Raw genomic sequence first — 27,350 nt, forward strand, 5'->3', positions numbered from 1 at the left:
CCCTTCAAGCTGAAGCCACAGAGAAAGAGTTGAGCAAGTGGAGAGAAAGTACGGGTAAATTGGATGAGAATGGGTGTTGGATTGATTTGTCAGAAAATCGGCGATGGTTGTTACCTGATGCATATGTGCTTCCAGTGGTTACTATGGCACATGGATTGGCACATATCAGTATGAAAGGAATCTGTAAGTTGTTGGCTCCAGTATGGCAGAATGCTGGAATTCCCAAGTGTGCAGAGAATGTGGTCAAGAATTGTATGGTATGTTTGAAGTACAACCCTGGTAGAGGAACACCAACTCCAGCTGGTCATTTTGCGCCTCCATCATATCCATTTGAAGTTTTGCAGCTAGATTTTATCCACATGGAAAGGTGCAACAACCTGAAATATGTATTGGTGGTTGTTTGCGCTTTTTTAAAATGGATAGAAGCATACCCCCTAAAAGACAACACTGCTTTATCCACAGCCAAAGCCCTTGTGAAGGAATTTTTCCCTAGGTTTGGAATGCCAAGAATGGTGTGGAGTGATAATGGGAGTGAGTTTGTGGGTCAAGTGATGAAGAATGTGTGTGAGGGGTTGGGGATAAAGCAAAAGTTCCACGCTGCAAATCACCCCCAATCAGCTGGATTAGTAGAGCGCTACAATGGCACTCTAAAACTCAAGCTGGCCAAAATCCAGGCGAGCTCCGGTCTTAAATGGCCTGACGCTCTGCCTTTAGCATTCCTGTCCACCAGAATGACCGTGCATTCACGAGTGGGACTTAGCCCATATGAAATAATTTTTGGCCGCCCGGCCAATGTATGGGGTGTACCAAGACCGATGAAATTCAGCGAAATCGAACATCCGGTACTGCTTGATTACTTGTATGAATTGACGGCTAAATTGCGTGTTTTACACCAACAGGTGCATGATACTCTCCCCCAGGCCTCTGAGGCTCCAGGACACCCTATCGACCCTGGCACGTGGGTGCTCATCAAGAATTTCCAGCGGAAGAGCAACGATGAGCCCCGTTGGATTGGCCCTCACCTCGTACTTCTGTCTACAAGATCAGCTGTTCGAGTAAAGGGGAAAAAGAATTGGATCCACGGCGCCCACATCAAGAGGATACCTTTGCCTCTACCGTATGACCAGTGGGTCCAGGAGGGTATCGCTGACTCTGAAACAGACGCTGTACCTCGTTTTGTGCCGTTCAGTGATGCACGCATAAGAGGCACAGCTTCAGCACAAGAAAGTGACGATATTTTGCAAGAAGCTGTGCCACCGTCAATTCGATTGGACACCACAGAGCCTGAACTCTTGTTTCAAGATCAGACAGTACCTGGCTGTTTCCACTACAACCTGAGACCAAGGCCTATGGACAAATAAAGATTCCCTTCCCTTACCTTTTTTTTTTTATATCATAGCTCTCCCACCTGAAGGACTTTCTTGATTTTTGTTTTCCGAACCACCATCCGGGTTCAGCCGCAGGGTCGCGGTGCCAAAACTTTGGGGTACAGGCCGAAGACGTTAGGTCAACGGTTCTGGTTGGTCTAGGGCGTTCCCTGGACTGACAGGCGTACTCCTTGGCAAAAGATACTCACCCGCCGTGAGCGGCACGATTGGAGGATGGAGTTTTTCAAGATGGAGAGACCCGCTGAGAAAATGAACTCTAAAACGAGAATATGTAAAATAACGAAGAGCAAACGTTTTGTATTATTATGTCTGTTTATATTATGTAGTATGATTGTGTTTACCGTAGGATTTGTATTCTTCTCCTCTCAAGAGCCCATTGCACCCACTGTACAGCCTATACCTCCTCCTACTGTCTCCTCGCACTCTTTTCACCCTCTGCCTGAACACGAACAAGCTAGACGATCAGAGTTTGTAAACAACTCCTTTATTCAGCTCCTACACCAGCACCAACTAGTCATGAATACAACCAATTGCTGGGTGTGTGGTTTAATGCCAAATACCATTAACAAAGGTATTCCTTATCTAGTGCTGCCATTTAGTTACAATGGATCGTCATGGGCATTCCAGACCATGTTTCTTTTTGCATTAGATGCCTACTCCCCGCGACAACCGCGTTCCATCAGACCTAGCACAAATAACAAAGCTTTAATGAAAGGAGTTGCCGATATGAGCAGAGATATCGACGCATACTCATCTATTCCCAAGGATGAATTGCGAGCTTATGTAGGGTGGAACGCGATGGGGTATAGTATTAGTCTGGGTGAAAGACAGCGAAAAATCTCATCCCCAATTTGGGTCGTACCCCACTTAGGTCGGTTCTGTTTACAAGGTAATGGTCAGAATCCAAGAGCTCAACTGGGGAGAAGTGACTGTACTGAAACGTACACTTTTCCATCGCAGTTTTCCCCTGCGTTTTTGGCTGCCAAGGGTACATATTTTGTCTGCAGTGACCGAGCATATACATGGTTGCCCCCTGATTTCTCGGGCACATGTTATATCGCAAATCTGCTACCGCCAACGTTTACCGCTGCCTCTGACTATCACAAGACCAGAGTTGTGAGAGGCGTGATTAGTAAGGAGGATACTGCCGGTCAGGAAGCGGGAGACTTCTTTTTGGGTTTCCTGCCGTTTTGGGGACCTTTGGTTAATAGTAGGAACCTGAGACAACTGACTGTGTGGTTGAATCCACTGTTAATGTTACGGCTGGTGCCCTTGGTAATTTAACAGCTGAGCTCCAAGCGGATCGCCTCATGACTTTGCAGAACCGTATGGTTCTAGACGTTATACTTGCAGACCGCGGTGGGGTATGTAAGGTTATCCAATCTAGTTGTTGCATTTTCATACCAGATAACGCTCCAACAGTTTATCAAGCCATCTCCAAACTGCATAAAATATCTGAATCCATACACGTGGATAAAGGAGATTGGTCACTGGTGGGGTGGTTCTGGGAACTGATATCTGCCTGGGGTTGGCAGATTCTGATGGTCATTGGAATGATCTTAGCCATCCTTTTCCTGTTCTGTCTGTGCATACAGTGTGCTCCTGCGATATGTGGCCTCTGTGCTACATTATGTGTAAGGAAACCTGTATCGAGGGACGAGCTAAGTAATAGGATGATGCTACAGCAACATCTCCATGACTTCGTGAATATTGACCTAGACTCGGATTGATATGAGTATAGTTATTGCCTATGTAAGGGCAAAAGGAGGGTCTGTGGTACTTTGAAATTTGGGTCCGCATAGGAGACAGGGCCCTACCCCTGTTTATTCCGGTATTAGCAAACCGCGAATGGTCAATGCGGTATGTACAAGTGCTTTGTATGACGTTTTAGCTATAAATGCACTATGTATACGATATTATACATTGACTACGGGGGTTCCATCTTAGAGCGGTGGCCATCTTATGGTTGCCCTCACATAGGCTACATATTATGAAGCAAGTACGGGCCTTTAGAACACATGTGCCTTCCTTTTGACTTTGTGACCTGGGCAGCTTGGCTCCGCTGCCCCAGGTCAGTCCGGTCTCACGAGCTCCCCGCCCTACGGCTACCTGTGATTAGCATCAGGGTTTGACACACCATAAAGCCTTTTCATCCCACACAAGCCTCCGGCTAATCTCTTTCACACCTGACTCTTCCTGCTTTATGGCTTATTTTACAAACAGGAGATGCCCGTGTTTATTGGGGCCTGTTGATATCTGATGTGGGATCTGAGCCTCACTGGGTAAATAATTGTGGGCTGGCCTAACTGGAATGTGGGATGGTCATCATGACTCTGCCTTTTCGTTTGTAATGTATCCATGTAGATGACCATATCGTAAAACAAGGAATGTATGCCTGAAGCATGATATTTTGTATTTAAGGAGAAGCTCGTTTCTGTAACTTTAAGCAGTCTCCTGAGAACATACATGCTGTTGTACTTCTCGGATACCTGTAATTGGTCTGCAGCCAATAAACGATCTTTGACTTCACCCAGAAGACTCTGTGTTTCTGTAGGTCTGAAACAGGAAAGAACCCGAAGTCTTAGGGTGTGTTCCCCTGCACCGCTGGGCTTTAAATTCCCAGTACTTCTAGAGTCCGATTTAAACAATAACGTGAAAGTTGGTCAACATGCAGTGTAGCGGTAATATTTGGGTTTGCGGCAGGCAACAGGCAGGTCTTAAGAGGGAGAGCACAATACAATAAGTAAGTGATACGGGTTGCCATGGTGGGTAGTTACCACTACCAGAAGGTACACGTGAAATTATGACTCTTAGTTTACCTCTTTACGGTTTTAGAGGTAGCTTTACCTGCTCCCGGAACCCATGAAGTGAAGCCATTAACGCCTACATGTAAGCGCCGAGTTCTCCATGCTTTTACGATTCGTTTAATCCACCATTTCACAACGGGTATGCTAAACGATGTGACTGGGCACTATCACTGAGCAATTTACTTTTAATTATGCGATAACTTTAACTACATTGCAGTTGAAGTTGTACGGGTATTGACCCGGACTCAGGACCCCTCCGTCCATACAATTACATGGAATGGTAGCCTGTTTGACACGTTTGCATGAGTGAAAGTCACTCGTGTCTTGACCCATCCGTCAACGCAATCACACGGAGTGGATGTTTGTGTGGCACGTTTGCCTGATCTTGGGCCAGGCGTGTTTTGGGTTGCGCAATGAACCCAGACTTCCTTAAGCACGAGGTGATATAGCACTGTAATCCTCTGCCGCACCTGTTGAGGAACATCCCAGTGGTCACGCAGTGGTCGTGTGTTTTTCATGTTTGTTCTCGCTTTTTTAGAGTACAGCGGGTCTTTGAAAATCCCACAAGCCCGCATTGGGGAAACCGTGAGTTTTGCCTTGCACACACCCCCCATAGGTTAGGATACGCCTTAGCGTGTGTATACCGCCATGGGGTTTCTGGTCCTGAAGCTAAAAATGCATCCATAAGCAGAAACATGTTGACCAACTTTCAAGTTATTGTTTAAATCCTACTCTCCTGGTATACCTAACCAGCCAGCTCACGTCCGTCTCACTTGTTTTAAACAATCACTGGCTCTCCACCATTAAAATTACTTTGGGAAATAACTAGCGCTCATTTAACCTGCACTACCCCTACATTTACACTATCCTCCAAAAAAACCTGCTCCGTTGTAATTCATGCGTTGAAGCACACCAGCGGGAAACTTGGTCCCTCTGGTGGGAACCCAATGATGAAGCATGTCACCAACTAGGTTGGTGAGTGAGGGTTCTTTTAAACAAAAAGGTTTCTCCTCATGCTGCCCCAGCAAGTTCCCTCTTTTCTCGCTCTTTTGTTGATATTAAGTATCTTTTTTAAATAACACTGGTGTTGCATGTTTCTCCTTCCAGTTATGTTTCTTACACAATTGTGACCTGTTGCATTTTTCTAGGCATAATAGTGTTAATGTCATGTGACTTTTTTCCAAGAGCTCCAATTGTCCTCTGTAGAGTTATCCATAGCTTGCCAGGATTCCCTTTATGAGTCACTTTTGGGATAGGGCAGTTAATCCACCTCCAGATTAATCAACCTGCATTCTGAAAACTGTTGAACATTTGAAATCTTACTTTCAACCCTGAGCTGTATATGCCTGCCACTTAATCAATGTTGTGCAAGCAAGAAATGTCCATACAGGCACATAGTAAATAAAAGATAAACTATTGGCTCTCCCGATATAATTGTGAACTATAGTGAAAGGCTTATTTTAAGACATTTCCTAACCCTCCACAAATCTTTAAGTCTGTTTTTATCCATAATGCTGAAATTTACAAATTAAACTTTTTAATTTTTGCAACCTTTATGTATACTTTCCAAGAAGACACAATAAGCAAGCATCATGAACATGACAACAATAGAGACAGAGGTTCAACAGGGCAGCACCTGGGGGGGCCAGTAAAGCTTGTAAATCAGCCGCGCTCAGGCAACCAGCAGTAATGTTAGTGGTATTTGCAGGGAACTCCACTGCAGATATGAGGCCTATTGGGACGTGCTTCAAATGTCAGGAGACTTGCCATTCTACGAGGCCCACCCCTAGTAGGGGAAGGTGGTAGATGGCTCTGTTTATCATGTCAGTATCGTAAAACCCAAACTAGTTCCAACTGCGAGAGAGGGGTGGAGTTAAGAGGTTGAGGTTGTGGGACAACAGGGAGGGCCAATGGGGGGTCAGGTGGGCAATGGGGGAATGTGGCAGATAGAGGAGCAAAACCTCAGCATGTGGAAGGAGAGGAGGGATAGACAGGTGCAGCGGGCTGCATCAGACAGGAGGGACAAGAAAGGAAATCAAGGTCAGTTCGGTGTCAGTGTAAGAACAGTCTGCCAACAACAAAAGAAAAAGAAGGGGACGCGAAGGCAATGGAACATAGTTCCCTCAAGTCGCTGGGGGGTGGAGAGGAGAGGAGAAGGGCATTGTACATAGGCACCATTAGATTCAGACTATGTGCTCTACCACCACTAGAAAGTCACCTCAAACTCTCTCACAGACCTCCGATTTCTCATTAATTATATGTGTGAATTTTTCAGGCAAGGCCACTTAATGGAGCCCTACCATCCATTCTGTCAGGGTGGGGCACATGGCCTGGTGCCAATGGCAGAGAATATATAACTTGGCTATGGCGGTGGCCAAACATCATTAGAAGTCAGTATTCATCTTGAGTCCTTCGTCCACGCCATGGTGGAGGGCAAGGTGGGTCGATGGGCAGACACACTGGAGCTGGAATCGTCTGAGATGTGTCCAAACCCCTGCCCAAAAGGGATCAATCTTTGGGCAGCTCCACAAAATATGGAATACATCACACCAATCTACTGGGCATCTCCAGCAGTGCCTATGGGGCAATAAGCCTTTCTGGGACAGTTTCAGGGACCAGTACCAATTGTTAAGTACCTTGAAATAAAGGAATTTGAGGCAACAGTCTTGAAGTACCCAGTCGTGGGAGCAGAGTAAGTCCACCTAGTCTGTTGGGGCATAATCTCTACCCAGGGTAACTAGCCACTTGATCCTTTTCTCGGTCATGATATGTTTTGAGTGGACCTTTCCAAAAAGAATTGCGTATAGGACCGATACCAAATGCCTTTGTCCAGCCCGCGGATGGAGAGAACGCTTGATGGTGGAGATCGGGGGTTCTACCAGCAGTGGACAGAGACAATGGGAGAGCTGGCAACATTTCCAGTAGTCTGCTCGGGTGATGTTGAATTCCCTCCTAAGAAAAGATAAAGGCTGGAGGGTGACACCATTCAGAAGGTGGTCAATCTGTACCACTCCCTTTTTGCACCAAGCCGACCAGCAGAAAGGGGGGCTGGCAATGCGTAGAGCATCATTGTGCCAAACAGGTGCTGTGATGTGAAGGAGAAGATCAATGCCCAGCAGCGGTCGAGTAACACGCCGAGACTCTGAAGGATCTCTCCGTTCTGAAAATAGAAGAGTAACTCTGACAATTGAATTCACCAAATTTCTTCCTGGCGTGTGCAGCCCCTTATTGGATATGGATACTGTATATCCCTGACAAACTGAGAAGCTCCTGTAAATAATGGACTAGCGCACCGCTGGCGCTACAATATATATACGTTTGGGCATCCATTATTACAGTCACTGATCCCCAGTCCGAGTCCTGAGGAAAACCCTAGAACCAATCCGGGTTTGAAACGCATTGACACCTGGGCAAAGGCGAATGAGCCTCGGGGTTGCTGGATGGGAGTTGGTTAGAAGAGAATTCTTTCCCAATGGGCAGACAACCCTCATGTTAATTGTGTAGCTCTTTGCCCCATACACAGGCAGGACAACTGGAACTGTCATATGGTCCGCCTGTGATTTATGTGTCAAATATGGACTGGTTATGCGTAGGACACTTGTAGGACATTTATAATTGAATTGGCGTTTATGTCTTTTCACATGTATATTATTTATGTTTTTTCATTGTAATGTTGAACTGTGTTATATTTTCATAAGTATGGTATACTGAACAATGTGTTATCTACCTTATGACATTAATGATTGTTGATTTATATGTGTATGAAATAAGTCACAAGTGATGTGAAATAAATCACATGAACTTAGAATTTTTGGTCTAAGCTCATACTAAAGGAATCAGTAAACAACCTATCCGGACAATGTTTTGTTGTACAATAATTGAGTGGTCCAGGCCGATTAGTGACAGGACCCAAGCCTCCCTTTGTCCCCCAGGAGACTGTACAAGGCTGCAGCCATGGCTGCCAGTATTGCGTTGCCCTTCCAGGGGTGAAAAGATGGCGGAAGATAACATGATGGGGCAGGGCACGCTGAGCCCATGAGGTAGTGCTCAATATCTACTCACACTTGGGGTCTCCCATATGGGGATCTATTAAAGAGAGCTGGAAAGCCAGATAATAAGAAGAGATGTGTGGAAGGCAATCTTCATAAGCTATTGTATCGACCCACAGACCCCAGGCCCTCAGTCTGGGGCATCTGTTGCTCCAGATATAGGAGCGCATATCAGCCTCTATATCTAGGAGGAGCATTTGGGGTACTTTCAGAGGCAGCATGGCAAACACGTAATTATATCTGGGTGCCATCTTCTTCTTTATCGTTTGCACACGGCCCCAGAGAGAGAGGTTCATATGGTCCTACTTAAGAATGTTCTGCTTCGACCATTCCTGCAGTCGGAGGAGGTTATCATGCTGGGGAGGCCACTATTGATACGGATTTCCTAATATTTCAGCCCGCTGGGAACTCAAAGGACCTCGTTTGTATAGAGGCAAGTCCTCATAGTACCTGTTGACAAAGGCATTTGCTCCCTTTTTGTACAGTTAATTTTATTACTGGATTGTTGGGAGAAACGAGCAATGAGGGGCATCACCAACTCCAAGGAGGATTGCAGTTGAGAGAGAAAGAGATATCATCCGCGTATAGTAGGGACTTTACTGAGAGGGGGCCTATAGCAATCCTCTTCACCTAATCAGACTGGTGCAAGGGGCTGAAAGGGGTTCCATTACATGGAGGAATAGCATAGGGGAGAGGGGACAGCCCTGATGGGTGCCTCAGTGGATCTGGAAGAGTCGGGACACAAAGCCCCCACATTGGAGCTTGCCGGACTGGGCATCGTACAGGAGCAGGGCTTTGGAGATAAGCTCAGAACCTAGGCACATCTTTGTCATTATCACAAAAAGGTATGGCCATTCCATGTAATCAAATGGCTTTTTGGCATCAAGGGAGAGCTATATTATTTCATCCATATCCTCTCTAATGTACCACAGAACATGTGAAAGGATGAAGAGGTGGTCACCCATCGTATGTCCTGGGACAAAGCGCACCTGAGAGGGATGGATCCGTTGCGGGATCACCTTCCCCAGCTGGATGGCTAGGACTTGACAAGGATCTTAAGGCCAGCATTGATGAGAGAGATGGAGCGGTAACTGGAACATTCCAATGGGTTTTTACCATCTTTAGGAATGAGTATGATTTTGCTAGTATTGGAAACCGGGCTAGAGAGCTTGCGTCAGTGGCTTCATTATAGGCATGGGTGTGAAGGGGGGTCTGCCCCCTCTGGGACTCAAAAGACACAGATATTGTCCCTGTGGGACCTGCCCTCCAGGTCGGTGACCTTGTGGAGAAGAAATTCAATGTCTCTGCCCCTGTCCGGTAGGGCACTGTATTGAGTTTCCAGTTGATCTACCACGCATCCCAGGTGTCAAGGCTGATGAGGAAGGGGGACACCTCGGACCAAAGGGATTTGACTTCCGTGGCAAGCTCCTTCAGAAGGGCATCAAACTCCTTCGAGGACAGGGAGTGTGTCACAGGAGGTGTGAGACTGGTGCTCTGGTTTTGTTCAGTGAAGAGCAGCTGATGGGCTACCGATTTACGGTGCTGCTTGAGAGGCGGGGATGCTGGAGGAGCACAGTTGTGTACTGATGGTTGGAGTCAGTTACTACCCATATTCCGCAGACCCCGCACTCGGAAACAGTGGTTGCAGGGGTCCCGGTCCAAGACACAGACGGGAGGCAATTGTCTTAGAGTCACCCCCTGTGGAGGGAATTAGCTGCAAGCAATTGGCCCAGGCAAGGCTACAATACACAGTCACAGTACCAGTCTACAGATGTATAGAAGGCAGTGCCCATAGGTTCTTCCCAGAGGCAGCTGAGAGTGGTCCTGTGGTAGACAAGTATAAGGGTGAAGATTAGCCGCATGCAACACCAGTGAAGGCAGCTTCCCGGTACTATGAGGGTATAGTACCCCTCCCAGGATAGGATGTGTGGGCGTGACCTAATTGCCAGCTACTGCTGCTGATCAAAGCTCAGGCACTCCCCGCAAAGCTCCCAAAAAGCCTAGCTCCAGGTAAGCCACAAGTCGTTAGGGAGGCGACAGTGTAAGACCATGCCAGACACAGCACACCAAGTGAGGACTCCAGGCGGGGGGGCACGGTCCTCTGACGCCGCTACAAGATAGAAATCTCCTGATGGGGGTGGCCTTGTAGATCTAGTACGCCAGGTGGGATGTCACTGCAGTCGCAGAGGAAGGCAAACTTCTAGGTTGTATATCAGATGAGCCACCTGAGGAAGCAGCCACGCAAGGCAGTTGTCTCTCCGGGGGCTGCCGCGACCATGGAGAACATCAGCATAGGTCACAGGTAGCGTGGGGACGATGTTTGCTGGTTCAGCACTGCAGAGGTCTCACCAAGTCGTAACACGGACCCGCTCAGCCTCCCTGTGAGGGGGCCCTGTTCTCCCATCAGCAGACCACCGGGCTGGGATCACAGTGTTAGTAGCACACATGTGCTGCCAGGTGACAGCAGTCAGAGGCTTACGCCATGAGCGGCTGCACTTGTACGGGACGATCGTTCAGCTAGTGCGTCCCAGTCTGATGTACTGAGGCAGACTGTGTTCTCTCACCAAAGTCTGCGGCATCTGCCGGTTGATCACCAGGGTTGCCGTTCTGCTCTCAGGGTACTCTCGGGGGCGCGGCCTCTGCCATGGACTCAGGTTCTGGACTGCCCCTGTGGTGGAGAAGCTGAGCGACTTGGTGGAAGACGTCAGATAGGAGCTTCAGCGGGGTGCAACAATCTTGGCTGACGCCAAGCTTGGCCTCAAAAACCTTTATGTATTGTCTCTTTAATACATTTTGTATTTCTTTCTTTGTCAAAGCCTTATATCGTTTTGATTGCATAGAAGTGTGACTGTTGATTCCTACATACCTCAGCACATCACATAAGCTTGTACTTTAGGACTATTCATGATACTAAAATTAGCTACACATTACATTAGAGAGCCTATGACTCACCTGTCTGTTAATAACAGGACTTGCATATATCCCACTGGTGATTTGGTCCAACATAAATTCATCAAACACACAAAAGATGATGGGAGAATTGCTTGCAATAATTCTAACTACTGGCTCAGGGTAGCATTCCAACTCATTGTTTCTTAATTTAGTGGCTTTAGCTGATTTCAAGGCTTACCCCTGCAAAAGGCAAGGCAATGCAGGAATCAAATGCAACAATGGAAAATTGGCACAGACGAAAATCTTTGGCTGCAGATATGGGGTGATATTCAAACAGTAAACATGAATTTCATATATAGTATTGCTATCATAAGTCAAAAGATGGCTTAGGATTTAGGTCTGGGAGCCATAGAATATAACCTTATTTTGTACCGAATTAAAATAGGGGACAGTAAGTAAATACAGAAGGCCACATATGGTAATACACAAAAGCTACAGTTATATATTTTAATACACAAGCACCTGTTTTAAAAGAGTGCTCGAGTTGGGTCTCAGGTGCCAAATATGAGTTATTGTGGCTACTAACGTTTTAAACATGCCTGTAGCCACCAGTTTAATGTTCAATGTTATTTTCAACAGTCCACAGACACTTGCTGAACTTTAAACCAAGTATGTGTTTATACTGCGGCATGAACTGTGCTTTCAGGACCTTGGGCTATAGTTAAAGTTGCAGGACATAAAGAGACCAAGAGTTGAACTTGGAAACAGAAGTTATACACCACTAGCTGGATTTCGAAGGATCAGACTCCTTACACAAGTTAAAATGAAGCCCCATAGAAAGAGAATTGTGTTTTAATAGACAAGAAGGTGCATATGTCTAACTATAAATATGTTTAATATGTACTTTAATAATTATCATACCAGGGAAAATAAATAAATTGACTAACACAATGTATTTAAAAAAATATTTATAACGGTATGTGAGGTGAATAACGTTCTTCATTCGGTAAAAACGACTTTGAACGGTGTAAATTAATCTTCTCAAAGGTTATCTGATGCTGGAAACAGAAGAATGGGCGCTCCGTGACTCAGGAAGCAATCAAATATCCAGCAACGAAAACAAATCGCATGGAACATGATGTTGACATATTTGCTGAATGAGTGGAATCATTCTGACCAGGACAAAGGCAGGAAAGATTATTTGTATTACTCTTTCCCAGTTCTGTCTTTAAAGTGGCAATTGTGTAGGCGCCCAATGATCACATTATGCAGATCCAGAGGGGCATTATATCTGGTAGGGGAGCTCACCAACAGCCACGCCCCCTTACAGACCCTATGATCAAATACAGGCCTTGACTTAAAAATACAGGGATAACTGTACACAAAAGGACAGACAGACAGACAGACAGACAGACAGACAGACAGACAGACAGACAGACAGACAGACAGACAGACAGACAGATAGATAGATAGATAGATAGATAGATAGATAGATAGATAGATAGATAGATAGATAGATAGATAGATAGATAGATAGATAGATATACTCTGCAGAGTATAATGTACTTTTTATTATCATTGCTGAGTGCCGGGAGTGGCTATGACTCATGACTCAAGCCATGCAAAGCTTCTGGTGCTTATCAGGAACCTTCCCTTCCTCAACACGGTTAATATTATGCTCAGTGGATCTTCTTGTATGGTTTATGCCCTGCTGTTTTTCCACATGTTGTAGTTATCAACACTTGAGGTGGACTATCTCCTACTATGAACTATTCTGGATGTACAGAAACTACTGTAATGTGAAGTATACATAAGAGAATGAAAAAAGAAATTCAAATGTAGTAGATTCAAGAAAAATGTCATTTGTGATGTGGTATTCAAGGTTTATGGAAGGATAAGATTGAATTATTGCAGGTAAAACAGTTGCAAATGAAAGAGGAATGGACGATAAAAAGATTAACCTAATTACAACATATAGCATTCAGGCGTCACCGATTAGGAGCTTTAAATTTATTGGAACATTTTGAGTATCAATTCAATTTTGAATGCGAAATTAGTCAGGATACCATTGATCTTGATTTTGAAGATCTACATCATTGAATGATTCAATGGTAAGTAATGCTCTATATGAGGCGAGGAGAGTACTTTAGATGCAATAACTGTACTACCTGTAAACCAATGTTAAGAGAACAATAGGCAGGCTACAGAGAAGACAAGAACATACAGAAGTAGATTTTGTGCAAAGCACTCTGCACTGTATAGGTGGTGGAATGTCTACATCAGAGGTGATTTGCGGGGAGTATAGTGTTTACAGGTTAGGAAACAATACTGGAGCAGCATTAAAACAAAACAAACGAGTCCACATATGATGTAGCATGCCATTTCAGGGAATATCTCTATAGAAATACAAATTTATTTATGCATTGATAGATTAGGGACATCAGTAAGAGGGGGAAATTGAGACTTGGAACTAAGCAAATGGGAACCATATTATCATAAGGAAGGACACGTGCATCAATTTAATTGGATCAAAGTTGTCTGATCATGTTACTAACCTACGTGGGCAATACAGTTATTTTAGCATGAAATATTATGAAATGAGTCAAAATAATAAGAAATACGCATTAATAAGGACTGTTACCACAGTCAATTTGTGACAAATATATTTTAAATGCAAAAATCTGAAGTAACAAGGCATTTATGATGCACAAATGACCGTGGGTGTAATTTTCCATTCCCGACTTTCAGTCATGATGAATGTAATGGTCTAGTGTCCATCTCTGCGATGACACATGTAAATAAGGAATAGAAATGGACACCATGATTAATGAAGGCTTTTTTTTTTTTAAACCGTAGCTATAGCAACCTTTTGGCCTGAACCACCCCTACTGCTTATAACTTGGGGATTCCAAACTCAGCTAATGATCTTACGGGAACCACCGGCAGTACACATTGTGAGCTGACCAAGAGGTATAATCATTGGACCATGTAAAGTAGCTTAGTCAGGATCTAAATGGTCTAGCAAATTCCAAAATAGCCCTAGTTCTGTTCTCTCCCTATATACATTAACTTTCTGATCTAAATCTCTAAATATATCTTACGGAGTTCCACCAGGCTCTCCATGTTGGGGGTGCCACCTGGCGCCATAACGTACAGATCTCCCTCCTAGCCAGAAGGATCAAGTAAAACACCAATTTATTCTGTGCCCCTGTAAAACCCAGCGCCGCTCCGGGCAACAGAACAATGCCCAGAGCATCTGTCAAAGTTTTACCCACGTTGCCCCAAAATTCTTGAATCGATGGACAGGATGCAAACACATGAATATCGTCCGCCTCCTGGGCTCCACATCTCGTACATCTTGCTTCTCCGCTGCCCTTTATTTTGGATAGTTTAAGAGGGGACCAATATCTCCTATGGAGCATAATGAAGTGGTTTCTTCTTAGTGAAGCAGATTTATTCACCAGGTAAAGTGTATCTATAGATACTTGCCAGAGACCTTTGAGCTCCTCGCTCGGCAAGTTCTTCTCCCAAACCTGGTGTGGATGTTCCAACTTTCCATCTGCTGCAGCAAAAAGATAATTATACCAGTGTGCTACTTCCTTCTTTTTGGAGGCAGGTTTTGTAACTCATCTTCCATGGGGTTGTCCTTTAATACTGGCCACTGTTTGCCTGTATTGTCATGAAGATCAGAATGGATTTCTTCCGGGTAGGAAGATGCTTGATTTGGTATACACCTTAATTGGCACGGTTGATCTGGCAACCAACTGCACAGAGTGGTCCCCTCGCAATCATCTCCATTGACGCAGCAAAAGCCTTTGACCGAGTCAACTGGCACTATCTGAGCAGGCCCTTGAAGGATTTTGGCTTTGGTGATATTTTTAGGAGGGTCCTCAGGAGAATCTATGAGGCTCCACGGGCTCAGATCTTGGTTAATGGTAGTCTCACCGCATCGATATCAATAGAGCGCGGTACTAGACAGGGGTGTCCACTGTCCCCTATTTTTTCGATCTGTATATCGAGCCTTTGGCACAGAGCTTAAGGCAGAATGAAAAGATCACCCCCTTTGCTGTAAATGGGTTTATTAGGAAATTAGCATTATACGCTGACTATTTGATTTTGTTATCATCCAACGTTAACCCTGCTCTAGCTGAGTTACTTGTGGAAGTGGAGTCTTTTGGTAGGCTATCTGGCTATCTGGTCAACAAAGATAAAACTGGCCTGGAACATCGTAGGTCAAGGGGTGAGGCTATCCAAGGAGTTAAGATACCTCGGAGTAATATTAACTCAAGGTCTCAGAGATATTCCCAAAACTAATCCGGAGTTAGTCTCAAAGGAGGTGGATGTTTTATTGAAGAGATGGCAGAATATTCCGCTTTACCTTTATGGGTGGGTCAACTTGGTTAAAATGTGTGTCCACCCTAAATATGCCTATCTTTTTAAGAATATCCCCCTAGAGTTCAATAAAGCTGAACTACTTAAAATACAAGGCAAGATCTCTTCATTTATCTGGGCAGGCAAAGGGATCAGGTTGACTTGGAAAAAACTGAGGCGTAAACTCTCTTATGGAGGTATGAGTCTACCAGATTTCCAGTTGCACTGTTGGGCGTAACAATTAAAAAATTGTAGGATGCTACTTCTCAGACCTGATACTTCCCTGATCGGTAGTATGTTTAAAGCTATGCTGAGGGATGTAGAGGAGATAGGATTTATGTATAAATTTGGTGTCCCCAAATTCTACAAAAAGGTTTGGTTGAAGATCCTGTTTGCGGCAGCTAAATTGAAGTCGGACTTTAGGGCTTATTTGGGACTGTCCTATTACAGTGAATGGGCTCCAGTTTGGGACTCCCCAGGGACACCAGAGTGCCTTTTGGATGCTTTGGCTCAGTCTCTAAGGGGCGCAGGTGTCACATACTGGAAAGATGTAGTGACTGGCAACACATGTCTACCCTACTGGATGAATCTCTCTAAGGGAGACCTCTCCAGATTTAAGTTCTAACAAATTTCATCTCGGTGTAAGAGCGAACAGTGTTTAATGATGTCTTGAGAAAGACCAGTATTGTGAAGTATCCGGAACATGTGATTTACTGATTATGTCCAATGAATGCATTAATATTTTAATTGGAAACTAAACATGGATTGCTGGCATCACTTCCTAGTTGGTGGAGGTTTAACAGATGGAAAAGATACGACAGGAAATTAATCATCATATGTATATATTTGGCATGCCTGGAATCAGGATGTCACTATCACCTATTTGAATTCTTGATACTATCTATCTATCTATCCATATATCCATCCATCCACTGTAGCATAAGTAATGGTGTGCATTATGTACCATAACTTGCAAACAACAGGGCTATTTTATTTTTGTTTTCAATGACATACCTAACTTTTTTAACAATGTACTTCATTTATCTACTCTGTATAAATTCTGCCCTAAGGACAGCCTCAGGTCCTGCACCCAACCTCCCTTGGCTGTGTCCAGTGTGCTTGACTGCCGATCCTGTCTGGCCTCGCACTGCGCCTAATGTGCTAACCAGCTACCAAATGTCATGCACATTCATCAGGCAGTACCAACGTTAGTGAATGAAACATTACTGTACCTCATTTATCTTTGTGCCCTCCCAAACAATCTGCTCAGAACTCAAGCTAACCATGTTTAGCGCCTACCAAATTCCATGTGGATTCATCAAACCATGATAAATTTATTAGCAAATGAACAATTCTTTGACCCTTTTCTAAGTCTGCCTCATGATAGCCCTGCATTAAAAAATCAAGAGTAAACTAAATATGCTAAGCCAACTTTTGTGCAGATTCATTAAACGGTGCAAAAGATATTAGCAATTAAAACTATTATGACCTCCCCCCGACTGAATCGGCAAACAACATGCTAAGTTTCTGCCAAATTTCATGAAGCTCAATCAAACGGTGCCAAACGTATTAACTAATATATTAATAAATCAAAAAATTGCTCCCTTCCCCCAACCATTAAACTTTAACTTGGCTTCCAACATTAGATCTGCACGGCACCTCAAATACCTGTCCTGCGTGTTAATAGTCAACTGGCTGTCACATTTAAAGTGTATTCATAAAACATCACCAAAGTTATTTGAAAATGAAAATGTTATTATTCCCCTTTAGTTTCCTCCCTCTTGATTCATGGGGCAATAAAATTGCTATACCAATAGAAAACTAACTTTTCCATGCTTCTACCAACTTTTGTGCAAAGTTATCATACGGAGGCAAAGTTATTAGCAAATTCATATTTTTTTGACCCATCGCCTTTTTTTTTTTTTAATTAAATCTTTTTTTATTTTGCAAAACAAAGAAACAAATGGTCATTTCGTATTCAGCAAGTTTCGTAAAGCTATGATTACAGGTGTCGACAGGTTATTGCCTATATGACTTGTGTAGCACAACAATAATCAGTTTCCAGTTAGCCCTCGGCTCCCATGCTGGGCCGGCGAGCCTGTGGTGGCTCACAGATGTCCCCTCTGAAAGCGTTCCAGTTTGTCCACACTTCCCCCCATTTCCGAGGGCACCCCCGCACTGTATATACAGTCTTCTCTTGCAGCATACACCAGTCCATGTCTCTTTGCCAATCGGCCAGTGTAGGCAGAGCAGCTGCCCCCCACAGGCGCGCTATGTTTCTCTTTGCCACCATTTGCCCAAGTGCAACCCAGAGTTTCCCCTTTGCAGGTAAGTCTGTGGGGTCCCAGATGTTCAGATGTTCAGAAGGCATCCTTTGGCCTCTGGGCGTATTTCTACCTCCCACACCTCCTGCATACAAGACACCACCCGCCTCCAGTACCTCCGCACTCCCGGGCATTCCCACAGTATATGAAAGAAAGAGCTAATTTCACCGCAGGCCCGTCTACAGAGCCCCTTCCCCCCCGTCTTATCGCCTGCAGTCTTGTGCAAGAGATATACACTCTATGTAGTATTTTAAGTTGTATGAGTCGAAGTCTTGCCGATATCGCCACCTCCCTCGGGGATGCTAGCGCCTCCACCCACTCCTCAGTATCAATTTCTAGCCCATCCGCTATCCATTTCTCCCTGAGGGACTCGAGGGGATCCGGAGGATTGTTGATCAATTTCTTATATGTGAGTGAAATGGCGTGTTCCGGCATGTAGCCAGCGAGCAGTCTGTCCTCCAGTGGGGATGCCTGTGGGGGCTTGGTCCCTGATGGTATATTGGCCTGAAGGGAATGCCTAATCTGCAAATATCTAAAATATTCGGTGTGCGCCAACTCGTACGTGTCTTGTAGGTATGCAAAGGATCTAACCCCCTCGGGCCCCCACAGGTCCTTGACCTGCGAGATACCGATAAGGTCCCATGCCCGGAACCCCTTTGTATGTCCTAGGCTGCCCAGTCTTTCAGAGGCCCAGAGTGGAGTTGCCATCGTCAGGGTATTAGCCCACCCTAGCCTACGGTGCGCCGCGTGCCATATCTGCACCGAGTGTTTCGTCGGCCCCGTAAGCATACATTTACCGGGTTTGGAATAGAGTGCGACCTCGTAATTCCCACCCGGGAGCAACCATCTGTCCATTCCGTAAGCGGGTCGTTGCCGTCCCTATACATCCCCTGGTTTATTGCCGACAAGTGGGCTGCCCAATAGTACTTACGGATGTCCGGGAGGGCTATTCCCCCGTCGTACCATCCCAGTGTGAGCTTGTGCAGCGCAATCCTAGGTGTGCCTGCCCAGAGGAGGGACCGCTGCGCCGCCTCTACAGCCATGAAATAGGAGTTCGGCACTAGATCTGGGTAGTTTTGGAGGGCATAAATAAACCTCGGGAGCGCAAACATTTTAAAGAGGGCCGCGCGGCCCAGCAGGGACAATGGGAGTTTCTGCCACGTATTGGAGTCACGTTGAAGCCGTCGCAGGGGTGGCAGTAAATTCCTCTCGTACGTGAGCGTCCTGTCAAGTGAGACAAAGACTCCAAGGTACCGGAACCCGCCCTCTGCAAAGGTAAGTGGGCAATCCTCGGGAAGCCTGGGGGGGCTGCCATGAAGGACATAAATTTGGGACTTTCCCCAATTGATACGGAACCCCGAACTTTTGCCGAAGCTCGTAAAGATATCCATGGCTACCACAATTGACTTTTGCGGTTGGGTTAAATAGAGGAGGATATCCTCCGCGTAAAGGGAGATTTTGTCCTCCCAGCCTTCTGCCCAGCGCATCCCCGTGAGGGAGATGTCCTGCCTGATCCAGGCAGCGAGAGGCTCAAGGGCGAGTGCAAACTGGAGAGGCGAGAGCGGGCAGCCCTGCCTGGTCCCTCTTTCGAGAACGAATACCTCCGAGACCTTATTGTTAATCACTACCTGCGCCAAGGGTTCAGAATAAAGAAGACGCACCCACGCTATAAAGAGGGGGCCAAAGCCCAGTTTACGGAGCACCGCTATCATGTAGGGCCACTCGAGGGTGTCGAATGCCATGGTGGCGTCAAGAAACATCACCAACGCATCCTCTCGGATGGTGTGGCACCTTCCCAGTACACCGTTTAGGTGTCGGATGTTGAGGGCCGTATTGCGGTGGGGCATAAAGCCAGACTGGTCCGGGTGGACCAGCGCGGGGAGAACAGCGTGGAGCCGATTTGGAAGAGTTTTCGCCAATATTTTCGGTTCCGCATTTAGTACCGAGATCGGTCTATATGAAGAGCAAAGCTCCCTCGGCTTCCCTTCTTTCGGGATAGCCACAATAGTCGCTATGCGCTGGTCGCGCGGCAGTAATCCTTTGGCCTTGCTCTCCTCGAACATTCGTTGGAGGTGCACACTAAGGGCGTCAGGTTTCAGCTTGTACAGCTCGATCGGAAGGCCGTTAGGTCCAAGGGCTTTGCCCGGACGAAGGTCGACTATTGCACGCTCTAATTCGGCTGCGGCGAGTGGAGCCTCAAGTGTCTCTCTGTCGACCTCCGACAGGCGTGGCATATGGATATCCTGCAGAAGGGCCATAGAGTCCTCCTCGGAGCGGTCCGTCCCTCTACTGTATACCTGTCGGAAATGCCTCGCAAACTCCGCGGTAATCTCGCCTGGCTCCGTAACAAGGGTCCCTGCCGCCGTTGCAATTTCTGGTACCACTTTGGTGGCCCTTTGTTTTTTCTCGAGCCAGGCTATAAGCTTACCCGCTTTGTCTCCTTGGTCGTAGATCCTACCCGCCTTGTGGCTGGCCACCACTTGGGCCTTCTGCGTGACCAGCTCCCTATATTCCGCAGTTTTGAGTCACAACCGATGTTGCACCTCAGGGTCACGAGCCGTGCACGCCGCCTCCTCCAGCGCCCGTAGGTCAGTTTCCACGGAGGTGAGTTGTGCCATCCTTTCCTTACGGCCGCCTGAGATGGCCGATAAGGCCTCTCCCCGAAGCACTGTTTTAAAGGCCTCCCACAGAGTAACTGAGGAGCGTACCGATCCGACATTCTGTTCGAAGTATTGCGTTATGGAACTAATCAGTTTTTTCCTGAGATCCTCATTTTTGAGGTACCAGGCATTAATTGGCAGCACACATCAGTCCCGTCCCCGACCCAGCGTGATGTGTACGTAAACTGGAGAGTGTTCGGAGATCCCGCGTGCCAGGTGCGAGGCCTCCCGTATAACCATGTCATGGTGTAACGCAGACAATACATAATCCAGGCGGGAGAAGGAGCGGTGCGGCCCGGAGTGGAATGTAAATTGCCTGCCCGTGGGATGCAGCAGCCGCCACAAGTCTGTGAGCCCAAAGGCATCGAGGAAGTCTGTCAACCACCTCTGCCCCATGGGTGTTTCTCTAGGGGGATGTCGGTCCTGAGTTCCCGAGACTACCGCATTGAAGTCGCCTCCTAGGACCAACTGACCTTCCGGTAGGGATAGTAGGAGCCTACCCAGATCCGTGTAGGATTGCGTTTGTAGCCCTGGGGGGACATACGCAGAGACAAGATTTAATCTACGGCCCTCCCACCTCCCCGACACTGCCGCGAAGTGGCCCAGCGGGTCAGTCTTTGTGCGGTCAGTATGAAGGGGCAGGGAGCGACGCAGAAGGATCCCCACTCCCCTGGAGCCAGAGGTAAAGCCTGAGTGTACAGCCAGAGTGTATCCCCATCTGTTGAGGGCCTGACATGCATTCCCCATCAGGTGTGTTTCCTGCAGTAACACTACATCAGGAAGGTTTCGTTTAATGAACTGCAGAACTATCGTACGTTTGAGCCCATCCCCCAGCCCGTTCACATTCCACCCGAGGACCTTAAGACTTTTCTCCCATGTGCTAGCCATAGCCATAACTGTAGAAGCTAGCCAGCCCCTGCGCCCCATCGCCTTTTTAACTGGCCTTTCCCCTTGATGGATCTGCACAAATTTGAAAATACCATTATTATGAACATACTAAGTGCCTGATTACGAGTTTGGCGGATGGGTTACTCCATCACAAACATGATGGATAACCCGTCCGCATTATTACGAGTTCCATTATGTTCAATTGGATATAATGGAACGCATAATATGGCAGATGGTATATCCGTCACTTCTGTGAAGAGTAACCCGCCCACCAAATTCATAATCAGGCCCCAAGTGTCTTCCAAATTACATGCATTTTCAGGGCCACCTGGCTCTTTTTTCAAATGCCAAGATCCTGAAAATGAATTAATAGATTCACACCAAACTCCAAAAAAACACACTGAGTAAAGTTCTATTTTCAAGCCATGTTTGGCATAAATCTATTCAGCTGTTTTGCGGCGCTGTGAGCAAAATTTCTTCTTGGAGCTAAAATGTACAGAGGCCTTTTTTTTTACCCATGAATAATGTAGTCCACACAAACAAAATCCTCAGAAGTCATTAATATGACTTTAACATTGCACATGTGGATTGAATCCTGATGCTTTTTAAGAATTGGACAAATAGATTGCAGTCTGATTCACAAAGGTAAACTTACACTTTTGTGTGATTTCACAACTTTTTAGTATTCATTTAATTAACATGCGAATACCTAGTAAATGGTAATACATGTACCCAGGGCCTGTAAAAATGCTACTAGTGGGCGGCTACAGCACTCATTGTCCGCCCCCCCCCCCCCTTCCCCCGCTAAAGTACCTTTTAATAGATGTCTCGGGCCTGCTACTTCAGCCTTTAGTGTAGTTTTAAACTGCAATTTTGGCCTGGCAAAATAAATATTTTGACAGGCCTAAACTTCCCTTTTAATACTTTCAGTCACCCCTAAGGGATACCCGAAAGGCTAAGAGGGCAGGGTGCCTTGTATTTAAAATGTAGGACATTTGGGTTTATATTTTACATGTCCTGGTAGTGAATACAAACTCTTAAAGTCGTTTTCCACTGCTGCATGGCCCAACTCTCCCATAGGATAAATTGGGTTATCTTATTACACTTAATATGTGATTTTTTAAGTTTGGGAGCAGATATGAAAATTATGTTTGCACTCAAATGAATTGTACTTTAAAATCTTCTTGAATAGTAAAGTCGTATTTTGAATCACAATTCTGGAAATGCCCCTTTCAGAAAGTTGGCATTTTCTTCTCCTAACCACTTGGTGCCTGCAGCCTGTGTTCTGAGTCACATGCCTGAGAATAGTTTGGCAGTTGGCCTTAGTATACTGGACTATATACCTGTTAATAGTTTGGCAGTTGGCCATTGTGTATTCCTCCCAGGCGCTGAGACAAAGGGGAACTACGTTTTGGCAGGATCCTGCCACGATGGTTGGGGGGAGCTGTTACCTGCCCCACTAACACTTCAATAGGCTGTCTCAAGCACACATTCAAAGGAACTTGACATCGTCTTTTGTCACCCTAGACTACTTGAATCCTTGACAGAGGAACAAAAGAACTTTCCAGAACCTGAGGTGGGAGTAGTACAAGGAGTCTCCGTATTGCAAAGGCTGGCACCAGGTATAAATATTGAACCTCCTTTTTTACTCATCACTTCTGGACCTGTGGAAGGCTCAGAAGAAGGACTGCTCTGATACCCTGCGGCTGGAAGGGCTGCCCTGCTGCTGGAAGGACGGCTCTGCTGCTCTTCTACTTGAAGGGCTGCCCTGCTGCCATGCTGTCAGAGGAAGGAAGCTTGAACCTGCTCCTTGAACCCAGGAACACCAGAGTGACTCCAAGGGTTAAGTGACTGGCATCCTGTGTGAGTTACAGGACATAAGCTCCTGCGACCTGTCCTGTGTCTGCCCAGCTGACCAGACCCCAACTGGATGTGCCTGTGCCCTGCAGCTGGCCTCTTCTGGAGTGAGTCCTGATCTCCTAGAGGTGAACCCCTAGGTCCTGGATCCTTTGGCTGGCATCAAAGTGTATTCCACCTTGCCCAATTGAAGGGTCCTTCAAAATTGACTTTGCGATGCTGGATCTCCCATCGCAGTACCTCACACCTCCTGATGGGTAGCCTCATCAGAACTGACACAGTGCGAAATAATTGATGCAGGATCTCTCATTGCAGCACCTCGCGATCGGCGGCATCATCGGAACTGACGTAGCGCAATGCAACTTGACACAGCACCTCACAGCTCCTGATTGGCAGCCTCCTTGTTAACCACACCGTGCAATGCAACTTGGCACAGCCCCTCGCAGATCCTGATCAGCAACCCAAATCGGAACCAATGTAACTTGACGCAGAGTGGTGCACAGGCAAAGTAGGGGTGGCCATTGGAAAGCCATTTAATAGTCTTAAAATTGTAAAGCATTAACACAAACATACTTCAGTCAGGTGGCAGACCAAATGTGGAATAGAGTAGAACACTTTTCCAAACCTCCTCATGATTTCAATCGGTTGCGTCGGAATGGATTTCTACACCAGAAAAAATATTTTACTGGTGGTCAAAATAAAGAAAGAAATAGTTTCATGTCCTAATGTACATTCCTGACATACTTGCAGACTGACAATCTGCCCTTCAGTCACTCAACTAATGGCATGGTTAGCAAGAATTGATCCATTTTTAGGTAGCGCTGCAAACAACTTTAGTTCTCTGTTGTAGGAGCTCTTGGCATCAATACATCCAAAAGAAGAATGGAAGTATAGCACGAGAGTGGGCTTTGTGTCGACCTATTTTAGTCATTGGCCTTCATGTGCATTTCATGGTATGCCATCACTTCTATGGATTTTCTGTCTAGGCCATGGCATTTTGAGGATGGTTGATGCATGTAGATCCCTTCTTAAACTGCTGATGCAACGTCAAGTTTAGGTTGTAACTGAGCCCCAGTATGTGTTCTGTGATGTATTTAGTTTCCAGGCACAACACATTTTAATTGTTGATTTATGGCTTTACTGTTTGTTGTCTGAATGCCTAAGCCTATCATAAAATCAGGGCACAGTTCTAGTAAGAAATGCCCTTGAGCATTAATTTGTTTTACCTTGGTGTCATCATAACATGCTGTTGGATTTATTGTTTTTTTTTCTCACAAAAATAAAGATATGCGTGCACTCAGGCTTTCTTAAAAATACAATACAAATATCTTAAATTTACAACTAAAATACTTCCCCTTTGTAAAATGTATAACAAATACTGGTTGTTTCTCGTTGCCAGAAGTCCAGAAAACGGTTTAATAACAGAAACACGCATTTTTCATGAATTTGTTTTACATATCCTACCATACCAAACCAACCATACCAAAGCTAGTCCACCATACCTACCTACCTTCCAACCACCACACATAACTTAGCTTATCACCTTGCAGGGTCTTGTTTTGGCATATTAAAAGACTTGAGGAAGTTTTTGCCTTTTCTACCCAGACATGCCAAAGAAACGGTGGTCTGCGCTCTGATTTTGTCTCGCTTGGATTATGCCAATGCACTCTATGTCGGCATCCCTGGTTTCCTTCTGAACAAATTACAGATTGTTCAGAATGCAGCTGCCAGACTTCTGCTGGGTTTATCTCGCAGGTGTAGTATGCGTGCTCATTTGCGCTCTTTGCAGTGGCTTCCAGGGGAGGCACGAATTAAATTCAAAACCCTGGTGATTGCCCACAGGGCTTTATACGGGATAGGTCCTGTTTACCTCCAGAAGACGTTTGTTTTTTATAAACCAGGGAGAGAGTTGCGGTCCTCCTCTCTGTGGCTGATGCTGACCCCGAGATTCAAACGCCAGAGGCTGGGTGGGAGCTCCTTCGTGTGTAAAGCTGCTCTGGCATGGAATGCCTTACCCCTGATTCTACACAGTATTCCTGATCCTCTGATCTTTAGAAAGAAGCTTAAAACCTTCTTGTTTTGAAAAGTTCTTTACCTAGTGGTCCCTTTCCTTGGAGTTTGCGCCGGGACACTCTGCTGAGTATCTGTGCGCGGTACAAATTGATTTAACATAACATAACATACCAATCACGCATATATACAGTATCTAACCTATCATACCTACCTTATTACCATGTGTGCCAACCTACAATACCTACCTACCGCACCTACCACATTTAACCTATGATTACCTAATCATAACTAACCTACCTACCATATTTAACCTACCTATCATATCTAATTTAACATACCAAATGTATTGTATCTAGCTATCATAACTAACAGACATATGTACCGTACTTACCATATCGGCTTACCAAACATATTACACCTACTACACCAAACCTAATGACCATATATACCCATCTACATACCTTCCATACTTAAACTACTTTATCTACCATAACTAACCTACTTTACACCTTCCACACTTTGTCTCCACCTACTATCCCTTATCTATCACACCTAACCAACCCCACGCTAATCTAACATACCTACCGCCAATATTTACCAACTCTACATACCTACCTACTTACCCACAATATACTTAACTACTGTACCAACTATACCTTAACTACCATACATGCATACCTACCATATCGACAATACCTTACCATACCTAATCTACCACACCTAACATACTGTACCTAACCCAAAGTTACTTAACCTACCATGTAAAACATAACTATCATTCCTAGCCTACAATAATTAAACCTACCTCTGTCTCTGCATTGCACATATTTGTACACCTGTCTTGAGATGGCGGTTCCGTGAAGGAAAAAGGTATGCCTACGTAACCCTTTAGTAATGTCCTAGCATGAGGAAGTGCTTATTTCTGCTTTTGAAGGGCGTGAAAATTCGAATGCCACTGCATCTTTACAAACAGGGCGACTTATTGGCTTTGTCAGTGATTGTTTAGAATGAACAGCAAACAATCCAAGGACAGGACTATAGTAAAAACAGCACTCACATCTTACCTACCAACATTTATGGAGGGTTGAGTACAATGATGGTTGAAGGTTTCACCCTGCCATTTTGCGCCTGCTTTTTTCAAACCCAAAATACCCCAGTAGGCAGTGCAGTTTTCTTAAAAGGAAGAATAAACTTATCGCGTCTACAGTGCAGACACACTTTTGCTGTGGTGAGTTCCTCACAAATGTCACAATAACAATACCAACAATAATATGTATGGCCATGTGGTCTAATAGGATAGTTCCCATATACTGATGTTTGACCAGGTATTTAAAAACAGAAGGTGTAAAAGTAACTTACGGTTCCTGGCTTCTGGCTTGTTCCTTGCTTTTGGGAGCACACGTCTTGGAATTCCTGGCAATTTCACGGGCAAGGACTCCTTTCTGGAGTCATAATTTCCTGGTTTGAAGGGTTCTCTTCCAGCAGCCACAATAGCCCCAGAGCTTAGCAGGAGAGCCTGAATACCGAGGATCTAGGAACACAAGAATAACAGGTTGTATGTACTGCAGCCCGCGATGCAAACCACGTACAGATCACTGATATAAAGTGTTGGCAGTGGAACCAATCAAGGTTCTCATGATATACATGTGGGGTGTAGATATTACAGCTTTTACTGCAGATTTAGAGTGATGTGTTGAAAACGCATTACATCCCAGCACAAACCACTGTGACAGATTACCACAACAAACCCCTTGTGGTATCTTCACACACATACATGCAGAAAAACATATGGCAACATTAGTGAAGGCATTTTTCCCACATCTCTTAAATCCAGGGGCTATGCTTCGGGCTAGTATTTGGCATTTATCAGAGTGTGTATCAAAGGCATTGTAGTGTTTTATTGTTCTGTCAGGAACCAAGGAGATGACAGAGACAAGCTGATGGACAGATTGTGCAGGGAATATTCTATTCCTGCTTACAAGTAAAAAAACAAAAGTTGCGTAAACTAAACAGACGGTTGCTTGGCATTACAATTGCATTGTCTGGCTCTCATTCAGGTCCATGTGACTGACAAACTCCCTGTTGAGTCTGCACCCAGAGT

At 45.4% G+C, this 27,350-nt stretch overlaps 1 protein-coding gene across 4 annotated transcripts in view; it reads right to left on the reverse strand.

Annotated features, from left to right (window-relative positions):
- The window catches only part of RP1 (RP1 axonemal microtubule associated), an 859,010-nt gene that overhangs the window by 453,011 nt on the left and 378,649 nt on the right, over positions 1 to 27,350 (reverse strand). For all 4 annotated transcript variants that reach the window (XM_085605615.1, XM_085605612.1, XM_085605614.1 and 1 more), the window contains exon 3: positions 26,609 to 26,780. In XM_085605615.1, the coding sequence (XP_085461741.1) occupies positions 26,609 to 26,780 (172 nt within the window). The remainder of the gene's footprint in view (positions 1 to 26,608; positions 26,781 to 27,350) is intronic.

This window comes from Triturus cristatus, chromosome 5_1 (genome assembly GCF_964204655.1).
Source record: "Triturus cristatus chromosome 5_1, aTriCri1.1, whole genome shotgun sequence".
NCBI lineage: Eukaryota > Metazoa > Chordata > Amphibia > Caudata > Salamandridae > Triturus > Triturus cristatus.